The 15,347-nt window shown below is 39.6% G+C and overlaps 1 protein-coding gene and 1 pseudogene across 1 annotated transcript; one reads left to right on the forward strand and one right to left on the reverse strand.

The window, feature by feature from the left end:
• Positions 1–15,347, forward strand: part of LOC141452331 (uncharacterized) — a 32,613-nt pseudogene that overhangs the window by 5,831 nt on the left and 11,435 nt on the right.
• LOC141452306 (uncharacterized) lies at positions 12,494–14,110 on the reverse strand. Its single transcript, XM_074124303.1, has one exon. It carries the CDS (start codon positions 14,108–14,110, stop codon positions 12,494–12,496), a length of 1,617 nt encoding a protein of 538 aa, XP_073980404.1.

The raw sequence follows: 15,347 nt of genomic DNA on the forward strand, positions 1-15,347 counted from the left end.
TATACGGGTATTTAAAATACTTTTTTGTTTATTTATTTTTATTTTTCTTACCTATGTACTTATATAATTTTCTTTTAAGATGGTGATTTGTCCCTTATCTACAAGGGTGTAAGCAAGCCTAACAACTTTTACATGATTGCATTCGAATCATCCAAGCAACAGGAGGAACCAGCGAAGAAGAAGCAGAAGAAGAAGAAGACAAAAGATTAGTTTTTTTTTGTAAGTCCATTAAGATTATGCCTAATCCAGCCTGTGATAAATGTGGGAAAAGTTTCTCCAGACCGTACGATTTAAAGAGACATGTTGCGACATGTTCGCCAAAGAAATGTCCAAAATGAGGTAGTACATTCCCCAATTTGCTGGCATTATTAAATCATGTCTCTTTAGATTGTATTGCATATGACGATGATGATTCAACAACACCCCCAGTTAGGACTAGAGGAAGGAATGTCCAAAATAAAAAAAAATATCGTCTATTATCGGTTCCTTTACAAGATGATGTAGTGATTACTGCTTTATATAGATCGGCTCAAAATATCTGCATTAAAAATACTAATAGTATAAAAGACCCCATGCTATTTTTACAAGATAAACACGGATTACTTCTAAAGTATTTAACTAAAGCCAGAGAAGATCTATTGATTTTTAAATCATCCATCTTCGTAGAATGTGTTTATAGCCGATAAAGGAATTCCGATCTTGAACAATATACGGATGCAAATTTTAAAACCTCGATAGAAATTATCGACGTTAGTTCCAGCTTAATTCACTACCTTCAAAGAACCTTTGCAAAACTTATGAGTGAAATTCAGGAATTTGAAACTAGTAGATCAGGTTGGAAATTACATTCCGTAGATTCCCTTCTCATTAGATTGACTAAATATCGCCCGTTATGTGGAAGAGCGTATATTCCTTTACAAAGGAGAAAAAGAAATTGCCAATAAAGAAGCAATCGTCAATATATTTAATACTAACGATTTTTGCTTTAAATACGCCATTCTATCTCGTCAACTGGAGAAACCCCACTATAATAACCATGTATAAAAAACTTAACCATTATTATAATTTCGATAATATTTTTTTTCCCACGCCTTTAAAGGATATACTTAGATTTGAGAAAGATAACAATGTATTGGTAAATGTTTATTCTCTAACCGAGAAGGAGAATCAGGTTTTTCCTCTAATGGTTTGTTCAAATTTGGCGGCTGTAGAGCACTTCGACCTTTTATTTCTTCGCAATGGAAATACCTCTCATTATTGCCTGATAAAAAATCTCTCTCGGCTTGTGTCTTCCCAACTTCGTAATCATCATTGTTGTGTTGTTATGTGTAAACGTTGCTTTAAATCATTTAATCGCGATTATAGAACAGTAGATGGGAAAACACCTGAGAAACGATTAGCAGCACATAAATTTTTCTGTAATCAACACAAACTATGTCACATTCGGATGCCCTCGGAAAACACACAATTACAGTTTACAAACTATCATCATAAACAACACATATCCATAGTTATGGATATTATAAGTTGATTAACAACTCTGTTTTTGGTAAATGTATTGAAAACAAGAGGAAACGTTTAACCATTAAGATTGTCACATCTGAACAAGCGTTGCTAAAGTTGTCCAAAAGAGCAAACTTTAAGGATCGAACAATTTTTAATGATAACGCTATTGCTGTTCATCTGCACAAAGAGTCCATTTACTTTGATCGGCCCATTTACGTTGGATTTTCCATTTTAGAACTTTCCAAACATTACATGTATCATTTCCATTACCAGGTCATGTTAAAATACTATACTCCTAAATCATTAACCCTCCTCTATTCTGACACTGACTCATATCTCTATAAAATCGAAACCGACGATGTCTATGAGGACCTAATAGAATTAAAAGAGCATTTTGACACTTCCAACTACCCACCTACACATAAATGTTTCTCAAATCACAATAAGAAGGTGTTGGGCAAATTTCCCGATGAGACTGGTGGTGATCCCATTAAAGAGATGTTTGCATTAAGGCCGAAAATGTATAGCTTTAGAATATTTAAACAAGGAATTATAAAGAAGGTGAAAGGCATCAAACGAAGTGCCGTTAATAAGATCACATTTTCCGACTATCTAAATATTTTACATAATAGAGATTGTGTTCTATATTCCTCGTTTGAAACCATTCTGTCTAAAAAACGCCAACTATTCACATTTGATTGTAATAAGATGAGTTTGTCCTCTCTTGATGATAAACGTTTTATTTTAGGCGATGGCGTAAACACGCTTCCGTTTGGTCACTATTGACCAGACACATAACATGCACACTGTGGGAGAATGTAGGTGATTTATCAACAAGGCGATAAACTTACTCAGTCAACGTTTATTTCACAATAACTAGGCTTGCTAGTAAACATCAACAAAAAATGTTAGCAAAAAGTGTTATCTTATATCCTAAAAATTCGAATTCATCCTTCCCGAATAAGCACTTGTTCGGGTTTAAGACAATACCGTGTTCCTTTAATCTGTGAAAAACCTCTCTTGTATTGTTGTACGTTCTCTGATGCCACTGGGATGCCGTCGAGGTAGACAAAACAGTAGTCCAGGCCTCTAAAAATTATCTCAGGAAAATCCTTAACAATGTTCGCAAATGGTTGGTCTTCTGGAATCGCTGATATACTGGGTGAAATCACCTTTACGACTATCCTTTCGATGTCAGTCCCGTCTGCTGGTCGATAATTTGACGACCTTTAAGGTCCACCAAGAGTCCGTAATGGAACATTAAATCTGCGCCAATTGTAGGCTTGGGAACCGCCGCTACAATAAATGTCCACGTGAACGCCTTGCACAGTCCTATATCCAGTCTCATCTGTTTCTCGCCATGTGTATCACGGTGCCGTTGGCGGCGTACAACGGAAATTCCTGCGGCGTCCGTTTACCCGCTGCAGATGGAAGGATTACTGACATTGCTGCACCCGTTTCTATTAAGTAGGTCATTCCAGAGCGCCTATCTTTAATGAACAAGCGGGGTTGCGTTTGTGCGGTACTGGGTTCCGCCACTCCCAGCACCTCTTCTAGGTACCCGGGTCTTCTCCTCGTCCTTCCTTATTTTGCCAGTTGCAAGGTTTCTCACATTTTTGTGCCTTGTCCCCAAACCTATAATGGTAAAAGCACAACCAGGATGACTGCTGCGGCCCTCGTTGCCCGGATCTACAGCGGGACCTGTCCCGAGATCTCTCTCTTTTTCCTCTCATTTCGTTATGTTTTACTTGTAATTTCAGTTCAGCCACTTCCTGGGATAAGCGCTGCATTTCTTGAATCAAATCCTCGGTTGGGCTTGGTTTACGGACAGTACAGATATCCGCGGGGACGGCCACTTCATGAATTTTATCGGCTACGTCCGCCAATGCAAGCGGTTCAGTTTGTCCTGTTGCTTGTAAAATCGCTTGCATGTTTCATTGCTCAATCATTGCCTTGATCGGATCCACAACATTTTCACCATATCTTTTGCTACCGTATCCCCTGCTAATAACTGCATCTGGCGTAACAAGTGGGAAGGCTTCTCATCTCCCAGCTGTTTACCTTCGAGCAATTGAGTTATTCTCTTGTTTTCCGACTCTGCAAAGGTGTTAATTAGTCTTTCTTTTAAAACTTCATAGGGGTAGCTGGCAGGCGACTTGCTTGAGTACATCGAACTCTAAAATTGGCACGATTGTATGGAATTTAGTTTCACTGTCGGTTATATTTGCCTTTATGAACACGGATTCTACCTGTCCAAACCACAATTCCGGGTCGCTCTTCCAGAATGGCGGAATTCTGTTAGTAGCTGAAACTACTCCTATGTCTGGAGATACTGTTAGCCCTATTTCGGTGGAGACGCTTTTATCTTTAGAACCCATAGCTAATAATTAGAAGGAATAAAATCGTTAATGTACACTAATGTTTTTTTGAGGAGCCAATTAGAATGCAGGATTTCTTTTTGGCCACGCCCACCGGCCAATCATCGAATTCGACGAGGGTTTAGACCACGCCCCTCCCCCTCCCCACCATTGTTCCCTTCCCCTCTAAATCAGCGAATTCGACGACACTTCCTCTAACCCCCCCCACCAGATGGCGGACCTCATACCAGCTGTTGTGCACAGCTTGCTCTGACCAGCTGTTGACCACCACAGCTGTGCTCCGACCAGCTGTTAGCTCCAAGATGGCGGACCTCATGCCAGCTGATGACCTGACACGGATGGCAAATTAAAACATCCTTCTGCTGAAGTGATGTTGAGAGCATCGCTTTGAGGATAGCACCAGCCCCAGTTTGTAATATACTGGCAGCCTGCCTTAAGTGAAACCAGCCCTTTCGTATCTTATTTCATCAAATAGAAATGCAAAAGCATTATTGGTCATTTTGGATGAGACAGGAACTGCAGAGCCGTCTTCCTTTAAAAACTTGCCTTCCAAGTAGAACAAACTTTGACTAGGTAGCGTATATAGATCTTGATGTTGTACACTAATGCGTATTTCGCCGCCTGGTAGTAGTTTTGAAGAAGCATATGGATAATGGGAATGCAATTCTATGCACTCGATTGAATTGTCAAACTGACATTTCTCTTCCAAATCTAACAGTTCCATGATGATGATAGAACTTAGTAACCTGCAGACTGAAGAAATCGAATACTGCTGTTGGTCAGCGAAGTTCGCTCGGCAACTGTTCTCATTGGAATGATGCTCTTTTTCTCCGCAACTGTCCTTTTATCGCCTCTTCTAAAGTCTAAACCCATCTCAGTCTATTGATCAACTGACCAACTTCATTTGTGAGCCTCTCTCTTTTATAAGACATCCAGCAGGAAGAGTAGACAAAGCTGACCGCAGTTGTTAGTGCTAACTTTCTGATACTGCTTCCGGTTCCATGAAATTCGATTTCCCTTTACATAACGGACAAATTCAGCAGGGGGATTGGCACTACTGCTATCGAAGAATTGAACATATTCACCTCTCTTCTTGTAACAAACCCAGTGAGTACCACTGCCAACACTGCTATCCAAATTAAAAATGGCTCGTTCATTTTTCCATGGTTTCTTTGGAAATTCATCAATCATGAATACTCCTCTGAAATGAGGAATTTTATTTGATTTTGCCAACTTAATTAGATCAAAATTACTTAGCCGCAGGCGAGGTAGTGTATCCAGCATTCCTTTGGCTTTTACACTCAATTTTGAAGATTTGCCACCCATCCGTCTAGGAGTGGGGATGATTCTCTTCTTTTTCTTCTTATCTTTAGCACGTCTCATGATAAACTGAATCGTTGTTAGTTGTTTCTGGCTTTATATATGAACATTTTTAACATTCTCCCAACTGTTGTGTGAATTATCTAAGCCCAACCATTTCAACAAAATTCTATCACCTTTCCGTTTAATAACCTTCTCCACTAGGTAACTGTCGGGATGTTTGGCCAGCTGCAGTTCCTCTTGATAGAAACCTCCAGCAATCATTTGCCCCTTATAATCTTTCAGATGATATATGAACGGTATGGTATTTTTCACTTCAGCAACTTTAAATATTTCTGTAGACCACGAAGGGCAATAGCCTTTAGCAAATTGCGCTTTATATTTGGATATGCGTACATGATCACCAGCTTTGAAATTGGGAATACTGGCGTTTTTCAAAGTTTTCTTCCCATATACTTCACGTAACAGCTGTTCTTCTATTTCTTTTCCCCGTACTGAAGCCGGTGCCATTTTAATCGTTCTGTGTTTAGTGTTATTATATTTGCTCAATAGCGATTTAATGTCGGTTAACCATTCGTACGATCATTGGAGACTAAATTTTTTCCACATTGCCGCTTTCAGAGTACGATTGAATCTCTCCACTATTGAAGGTTTTAAGTTACTATAGGTAGAATAGTGATTTATACCGTTCACGTTCATCAGCCTGCCAAATATCTTGTTGTAAAACTCTTTTCCATTATCCGTTTGCAAATTGTTTGGCTTCCGATCGGCTAATACTTCCTCGAATGCTTGACTCACTTCCAGGGCTGTCTTATTCCTCAGAGGGATCGCCCATGCATATTTGGAGAAACAATCAATCACGGTCAATAGATATTTGTGACCTTTATTGAATCTAGCATAGGGTATTAGTTCCACCAGGTCGGCTTGCCACAGGTCATCTAAGCCCTTCAGAAGGACTGCTCTTCTCTTAAACACTCTTCTTGCTGGTCTACGCAACTCGTTAACGATCTGTTCCTTAACAGAGGCCATGATGAAATAAAGCTTGTTTATGCCCACAATACGCTATTTTATACCTCCATCTCTCAGCTGAGCTTCAATACTTTTTATTTCCGCGCTGGCATTGTTGGTACCAAGTAAGCTTCTTAATCGATCTACAAGCATGTTAGGATCTACAAATCCAGCACCTCTTTTTGCTGAAAACAATTTTGAAATCACATTCTTGTATTTCATGTTTGTGTTCAGAACTTAAATTGGTCCGGGAGGGCTGTGCCCTTCTCTATGAGCGTTCGTCTGTTGCAGGATACTCTTATAATTGATATAATCCGTCTTTTTCACCAGAGACAAGTTTGGGTTTGTCATGAATAATAACTCGAAAAGACCTGGTGTGCCGAAATAGGTATTATCACCAACAGATAGAATATCTTTGCTGATGGAGACCACTGTGTCACCAATACTAAATCTCCGCCCGTCATAAACCACACCATATATCATATCCAAGTCCTTGATCTCATTTTTGATAAAAAAATTTATATATTTTGAGAACATTTCTCCAACTTTCTTCAAATATTTTGCTGAAATTTCCTTCCCTTCAGGCGTTTGTGCTTGTTCTCGTACCTCTTGAAGCGGACTGGTTGCTTCAGCAGAAGCAGAAGAAGATAACTTTAGTACTTCCGGTCGCTTTGTGGTTGAAAGTTCTTCATGCCATATTTTTGATAATCTTGACGGTGGTGTAGTAGCCGACTCCAGCCTCAGAAATTTTAGTCTCTTTGGCGGTGGAAGGGGTGTTTCACAAGTAGCTACTTCCGGTTTAGGAGATTGTTTTAATTCAAGTGGTGACTTTTCCTGCTTTTCCACCAATGCTTTCAATGGACTCAATAAAGGTTGATATTTCATTTTCAAATATTCATCGGTCTCTTCTCTGTTTCTCTTCAATAAATTACACTTTTCTTGAATCGCCTTTCTGGTTTCGATTATTTCACGCATTACAACGTCACTAGTTGACGCCTCCATGGCTCAATGAACAATGATGTTCAAGAACGAGGTTAAGGTATTATATAGGCTTCGAAACCTTTACGATACCTTCCCTCAGTAATCTGTCTATCTTTGTCCAACACTAGAAAGCCAAATCTATTTTCTTTCCAGCACCTGTGGCAAATTTTTCTGAAAGTTTTGAATTCCATGTCGGAATTGATATGGTCATCGTAAATTCTTCTCAAATTTAATTCATCTTGCCGAAAGAGTATTAGAAAATTTGCATTTTCTCTTACTAAGTGCTTAGGAACTCTAGTATAACTTTGACTTAGATAAAATATATCAACTCCACTGTGGCGCCCCATACAAAAATAGGCTCTTACATTATCTTGCTTGTCACATGCTATATCATCGAAAATAATTATTGAATTTGGCAGGGCCTCTTTAGGGTGGGGGAACTTGAGAATTGTCTTCAAATTCAAAATAGCCAATATCTTTTAAAGGATCTAAAATTTGAGCTAGCTTCCGGTACTTGAGCTGTTGTAATGACTTTGCAAACAAATATATATTTTCATATCTCAACCCCTTTGGATCGAATATTAAGCTCAACATCAGGTTAGTTTTCCCACAATTAGACGGTCCGCATATTAAACATCTAATGGAATCTGGGAAAAGCGGACCGTGTTTGGAACATTTCTTGGAAGAGGCCCTGTAGTCAAGGTTTTGCACAGAGAGGGTATGATGTTGCTTTATCAAGCGCATGATGAAGAATAACAAGAATAATAAGTAAATATAATAAATAAAATAAAATAACAATAACAATAACAATAAAAAAAGTAAAAATAAATAAATAATATATTAAAATTAAGATAAAATATATACAAAGCATGCATACTAACTATAAATAAAAAAAGTATATAAAATAGAATTTCACGCCACCTTTTTTTGTATGTTTATTTATTTATTTTTTTGTTTCATTTTTTTTCTAAATTTAAAGTAAATTTAAATGAAAAAAAGTGAAATAAATGAACTTAAAAAATTTGAATGAATAGAAAAAAACATAATAAAAGGAATAAATAAAAATAATGTTTTATTAAGAAATTTAAATAAGTTAAATAAATAAATAAATAAAATAAAATGACCACCACCTTAAACTAACCTAACTACTTGACTAATATGTACACTATATACAGCACCTAGAAACGAGGCTACACAGGTACATTCGCTATAGCAAAGTGGCCATGGGCAAGAGTATGAACGCGATCGACTAGATGTCGTTTGTCGTCGTGGGGCGAAAGAGATACTTTTTTCTGTTCAACGGAAAAGAGTTGGTGCTCTTTTGAAATGATTGTTCTAAAAGAGGTGGTAAACTCTTTTCCGTCGAACAGGGCAGCCACATAATCATCAAAATTTATTTTCCTTTCCACAGCTGCCTTTTTTATCCCTTTCGCCCGTTTTAACTCTTGTCCCCGGATACGGTAAAGCGTACATTTTGGCGCGGAGGCCCACGAATTCAGTTACAGGCTCAGCAATTCAGTTACAGGCTGGCCTCGTCCTTGAACTTCCCCAACACTTTTTTGTTTTTTGTGCAGTAAAGTATATGTCCGTTAGGGTAGCCTGAAGTGTCCAGTTCGTTCATTATTGTTGTTAAGTCACTGTAAAAGTCTTCCGTCTTAATTTCGTAAATATAACTATCTGTATCAGAATACAGTAACTTAAGTTTGTCTGTATCGTACCTTTCGAGCATAGTTTTGTAGTGGAACTCGTACATCCGGACTTTGGACAGATCAAGTATGGACATTCCAACATAAATCGGTTTGTTCATCGTGATCTGCTCAAAGTCCAGATGCACTGCCACTAAAGTTTCTGTATATACTGTCCGGTCCTTAAAAGTTGGTTTTGCTATAAGTTTTCTCAGTCGTCTTTGATCAGTCACCAGTTCTATTTTCGTCCGTTTGCGTACGTCTTCCATAAATTTTCCAAAAACGGCGTTATTCATAAGTTTGTAAAAGTCTTTGTCAAAGTCGTTCGTCCCTGTTGTCTCATGTGAGTGTTGAGGTCGATGTAGGAACGAAGCCAACGGGACTGCCTGAATCGCAGCGCCCTATGTACGCGTACAAACCGGAGACCTAGGCCCATGGCTTGCTGCAAATTGACGAAGTGGACAACGTATTTCTCCCTGTTGGACAATGGAGCCAACAGTTTCTTGGTAACTTGTCCCGGAGGCACCCTATTCTCCGGGAGAAGGGGGAAATCGTTGTGCAGTTCGTGCAATTTGCTAGGATACTCTAAGTTGGCTTCAGCAATATACCCGAAGGGGCCATCTTCTTGCATATTGCCCCAGTCTAGAGTATCCGGATCCTCTACCCACTCGAAACCTCCAGAAGGAAGCGGCTTTGACATTGCCCACCCGTACAAATTATTTGCATCTAGGTAGGTAATGTATTTCGATTCCTCAAGGGGGTCGCGATCTGGGTTGAGGTATTTATTATCAGCTTTGCTATAGCGATGACTGCATTGGCAAATGCCGCCCCTTATGCCCCGCTCAATCATTAGGAGCTGGTCATAATCTGTAAGGAGTTCTAATTGTATCCCTATACACTTCAGCATGGCATCCCAAGCCAGTCCTGGGGCCGTGAAATACCAGGCAGGGTCCAGCGAATATGCTCTTATGCAAACATCTCTGAAATTTTCAAAGATGTCACATAAGAGCATTACGTCTACTTTAAGGTAGAGCTCGCTGTACCCCCCTAGGGTTCTAATATCGAAGGCCTCCCAAACTGACTGAGCATGCTGATAGTCTTCGTCCGAGATATGGCATTCATTAAGGGTGCTATAGAATGCCCCCTTAGGGGGTAGAACCGTCTCCCTAAGTTTCTCGAACGAGTCTGTGTAATCGTAGGGATACACTCCTTTTCTTATGACCAGATTCATCTTGTCTGCAGGGAAGAATTTACCCATATCTATAAATTTGTTCTTGGGCAAATTCTTGGACAACCTATCTAAGCTGGAAGACAAGAAGCGGAAGGTGTCCACAAATCTGACGGTTAGAGCGCCCACTTGTTTGCTAAAAGAGATATATTTCTCTTCGCTGTTGGGGATGACGTCAATGCGACTTGTGTCACACCCCAACTGGCGTAGAATAAAGTGGGCGTCATATCCGCTCAGATTGTGGGAAGGAAACGAGGAGTGCGGTATAGGATATTACAGGAATTGTGAGCAGGACCACGATACATACCACTGATGTGATCGTGATCCGCCACCTTAGGATTGGATCTAGAGAAGGATTTGTGACAAAGATAGCATGTTTGGGACTGTTTGAAGTCTTCCAGCTGAGATGGTGTCAGGGGTAGCATTGGCCTCTTTATGGAGTGTACTCTGGTGTACCAGAGCCACCTTCTCGGCCACTGCCTTTATGTATGCCATGAATTTCTCTGCAGAATCTTCACCTGTATAAATGTAGGGTTCTGCAGGGAAATCGGCAGGAAGACAGTGGCGTATGTCTTCTACAACTTTAATATAAACGCAGAAGCTCATTGGAAGGTGACTCTGATAGGGAGTCGTGTAGGTGCGACTCGAATTGCCATCACTGGGAATTTTTTTTAAAACAGATTCAAAATCAGCGTAGATTACGATGGGAATCCTCATCTGATTTTGCACTTTAGTAAAAGATACAGTTAGAGGAGACCCATCGTCATTGCATGTTGGCAGGACAATTCGAGTCGCTCTGTTCTCTCCACAGTACTCCATATGCGCCTTCACCCGCTCAACGATGTTCACGCTGTCGATGTTAAAGTGCGTGAAGCATCGCTTATAAACGTGTACCCTTTGATCGTGCTCAGTAATCTGACGGGCCACTAATTTATTAAAATCTTTAATATAGGTATAGTGGCTCCGTCCATTTTCCATCATTAGGAGAAGGAGGTCGCGATGGTCTTCCTTCTCCTGCTTCACCACCTTTAAAGGGTACACGTTTCCTTTCTCTCCAAGGGCGAAAACATTGATGCTTATGTTATTAAATTTCTCAAATTTGTTCACCTCATGGAGAGGAGTGGGGAAGGAAATGCAATTAAAATTGTACCTGTGTTCTAAATTTTTATATTTACTTTCACGTTCTGGATGAATAGTTACGAGACGGGAGAGAATGGCATACTTGAAACACTGATCATCATTATTTTGCACATTTATAACTGCTTTTCGATTCGCAATGTGGGGAGGTAAAGGGATGTAGCTGTTACCTCCCATGGACTGGAAACGGTTCACCCTTAAAAGGACCCCATCAAACCCTTTCAAAAACCACCCGCTCCCCTTTAATGTGGACTCCTCCATCTCAGTCACTAATTTCTTAAAACTTTCCTTTAAGCATTCTTCGATGAAGGAGTCTTCGTAAATTACTTTGTTCTTAGTCTTGAAGGCGCGATCACAAGTTTCACCTTTGATGTTTTCAAATGTCGCCTCCAAGACCAAGTTGTACTTGAGGGTAGCGTCTTCCACGCATTCTGTAAGTAACTGATGCAATGTGCCTAACTGGGCATTTAAGAATTCCATTGCATCGACTGCTTCAATACACGGGAGAAAGAAAGTTCTAAGAGTCCCTCTGTGCGCCGTTTCCACTTCATATATACTTCCTTTGGCGGCATCTATACGGGCTCTTTTAGACATGACGGTCAGGGTTTCATTGCCACAACGATACATGTGCGCAGTCAACGTATTTTTAGAAGAGAAACCCTCGCAGCAAATTCTGTAAAGATGGCGTTGACTGCGCGATATACATGTAAGTTCATGACAGTTCTTGTTATCTTCCCTTTTAAATACTTAACAACAATGTTGGCACTCCATAATTAGTAAAATAAGAATATAAAACTAGAATAACACAAAATTACTAAATAAATAATTGTATATATATATAAGTTATCTGATGAGTAACGTATGAAGCCTTTTTAAAAAAAGGCTTTATTTGATTTACAACAAATATTTCACCGTTAATACAAGTAGATATCCCTTTATGAAATACTATGATTGCTTACATGCAATGCACAGCTTGAACTACAATTTTCTAAGTTATTAAATAAACAATTATATCGACTAAGTTAATTACAATTTAATTTATTTAATTACTAAAATATTTAATATTATAAATTACCGGAAATACCTGGCAGAATAGCGATCGCGGCGGCACTCACTGAACTTGGTAGCACTGAGAAAAGTCGTGGACACGGCACTTGGTGAAGAACTGCACTTGACATAGAGATGACCTACTTTATAGCTAAATGAGGATGCTGCCTTCAGCACTCCTAAGTAGGTCATGCGTCAGTGGTTTACGTGCATGTAACTCCTCCACCCCTAAATGGGACTTCCGCGGGAAGTCGCTGAAGAGTGGCGGTAGTCTGTTGATTGGCAGGAGTCTCCCGGTTCCTGAAGATGCGGGATATGAGGATGTAGCCGCAGAGACTGAATGCCAAGAGGAGTATCCATGGATTTATTTTAAAGGTGTAGAAGGTGTGGTCTCCCTCAGGTGTGGCATAATTGGTAGCTAGCTTGGCGAGCTCCATGGTTTTCATTTTGAGGGTGATGGGTGATGTTCTACTAGGTTCCCAATGTATCTCGAGATCTTGGAGAACAGTTGGGTGTCCTCTCGTCTTAGCCCAGGGGAGTAATTCTTGATTTTTGTAGTAAACCTTGTGGCTCGAGTCTGGCCTTATTAAGAAGATTCCCTGGAGGGTTCTGTGTATGGTGGAATCATTGTGGAGGATCTGAAGAGACTCTTTCCTCAGGAAAACTGCTGCATATTGATTTGCTTCAGGGATCCATTGCAATTGATTTTCTGTTATGTCCAATCTGGTGTACTCACACTTAGTTGTAGTTTCGTGAGTCAGGATCTCTTGTTCGCACTCCAAATTGTGGTGATCCTTATCCTCAGCTTTACAGAGATGTAGGTTATTGGTGATTGGTCTGCAGGGTCGCTGCATTCCTTTGTTTACTTGTCCTTTTAATATGTACTTAACTTTAGGTATCACGGTACTGTATTCTGCAGGTATTATGCTTGGTATTGAGTATAAATAATATAACGAAAATTTTGGTTTCTCTACTATGGGTATATCTATCATATATACAATTTCGTTTTCTTCACTAAATTTACAGGATACAGTTACAAGTTTTATAATAGTTAACATATTTACTCTAGCTAGTTCTACTGGAAATTGATTGGTATATTGGTTAGCGATCTGCCTTAGACTTGTGTACAATTCGGTGCTAGATATTATGCTAGGGTGTAGCACATTGGTCTGACAAAATGCTATAGAATTTTCAATTTCCGTGACAGTAGTTAATATCATTTCGTATAGTATATTAATTTGGTTTAGGGTATCCAATAAGTGGTACAATTCTTGGAAATTATTTAATTGGTTATTGAACTGGTTTAGGTTATCTGCAACCTCTATACCGGTTTGCTTAATTACCTCAATTATATTGTTGTACTCACGTATTAGATCGTTATTTACACTGGCTTGTGCCTTGATTTGGCCTTGTAAGGCTTTATGCTCCAATCGTAACTCATCTAGTATGGCGTCGGTGCGTTCGCCATCCATGGCGTCCAAATTTCCGGTTATACCCTTAATCACGGTACCGAGGCCGTTAATGATTCCTCTTTTTGTTCTCGTAAAATTGTTATAATGCATTCCTACCACCTCGAGTTTTTCATATAAGTTATTTCTAGTAAAATTTATAAACTTACAGTGATTAATTACTGTACGCATGCGGTATGCGTTACTTCCTACTAATTTCTCTGCCCGTAGGGTGCTAATGCTGCTATTTTCCATAGTTTGCAAGGTACTGGTGTATAGCTCGTCCGCAAATTTTATTTGGTCTATCAATTTGTTTAAGTTGTAGAAGTGTACGAGCGTGTGGGTAGTCGTCTGTACGCGGGCTTCTCCCATGTTTATGGGTAGTATCCCTGGATTCCGAGTAATATCCTGTATCGTTAGTCCGTAGGCGGCTGCGAGTGACCTGCAACAGGCACACTGCGTTTTAGGTGTTTGGGTGGTTTTCGAGGCCTTTTTATGTTTGTTACATGTATCTTTGTTTGGGTGTTTGCGTGTTGTGGAATAATATTGGCGGTTTTATGTTGGGGATTTGTGCTGTGTATGGTTTCACGTTTGTATCTATCTTTCGTTTTGTTCATCTTCTGTCTATTACGTACGTAGACGTCTTTGGGTATTTCAGGAGGTTCTTCGCGTGTTTGGTTGCGGTGTTCAAGTGTTTTAAGCTTTGCTTTCTCGTTCATGTCGCGTATATGAGTGTATAGAATTTTGGCTTTGTCCTTGTGTCGGGTAGTGTAGTTGTTCGTAATTTAAGTGTCTAAGTCCATGGCTAGGACAGGGTTAGATCCGATATGTCCGTTGAGTACTTCGAACGGGGTTAATTTCGTTACTGAGTGGATACTGTTGTTGTAAGCTAACACAGAATAAACTATTTTCATCGCGGTGTCATCTTTATTGAACTCTTCGCGGTTTTTTAAGATTCTTATGTGTTCTATTAAAGTGGAATGAAATCTTTCGGCTATGCCGTTGGATTCAGGGTGCTGTGTACTGATTAAATGGAGTTGGATTTTATGTAACTCTAATATTTCTTTATCTATGGAATTGTTGAATTCGAGGCCATTGTCCGAAATTACTTGCTCGGGTAGTCCAAATTGTGAAAAGAACGTGATTAACTTGTTTGCAACCTCTGGTGCTTGTGCTGTCCTTAAGTGGTATACTTGTGCGAATTTTGAGAATGAATCGCTGATCGTTAGGAACTTCTGTCCGTCGATTGTGATGCTGTCTATATGCAAAATCTCTATGGGTCGAGTAGCTGTCGGTGTATGATTAAATTTTGGTTTTATCGGTGCTCGGTCATATTTTGTTCGTAAGCATATGTCACATTTGTTTATGTGATTCCTAATGGTTTCTCTCATATTCGGCCAATAGTATGTGAGTCTTATGTGGTTGTAGGTTTCGTCAGTACCTCGGTGGTTTGTCTTTCCCACATGATAATTTTCTATGATTTCCTCCTGTTCCTGAGCCGTAATTACGTCCAATAATTTTTTGTTGAATTTAACTAGTATTGTGTCGTCAGTAAAGTGTGCGGCTGTAATTGCGGCAAATTGGTTGTAGAAGTCTGTTTCAAAGTATA

This window comes from Rhodnius prolixus, unplaced genomic scaffold (assembly GCF_049639745.1).
Source record: "Rhodnius prolixus isolate KJV_2025 unplaced genomic scaffold, Rpr scaffold_3, whole genome shotgun sequence".
NCBI classification, from domain to species: Eukaryota; Metazoa; Arthropoda; class Insecta; order Hemiptera; family Reduviidae; genus Rhodnius; species Rhodnius prolixus.

Excerpts from the sequence above, each read along its gene's own strand:
- LOC141452306 (XM_074124303.1), bottom strand. The coding sequence starts at position 14,110 with ATGGGAGAAGCCCGCGTACAGACGACTACCCACACGCTCGTACACTTC.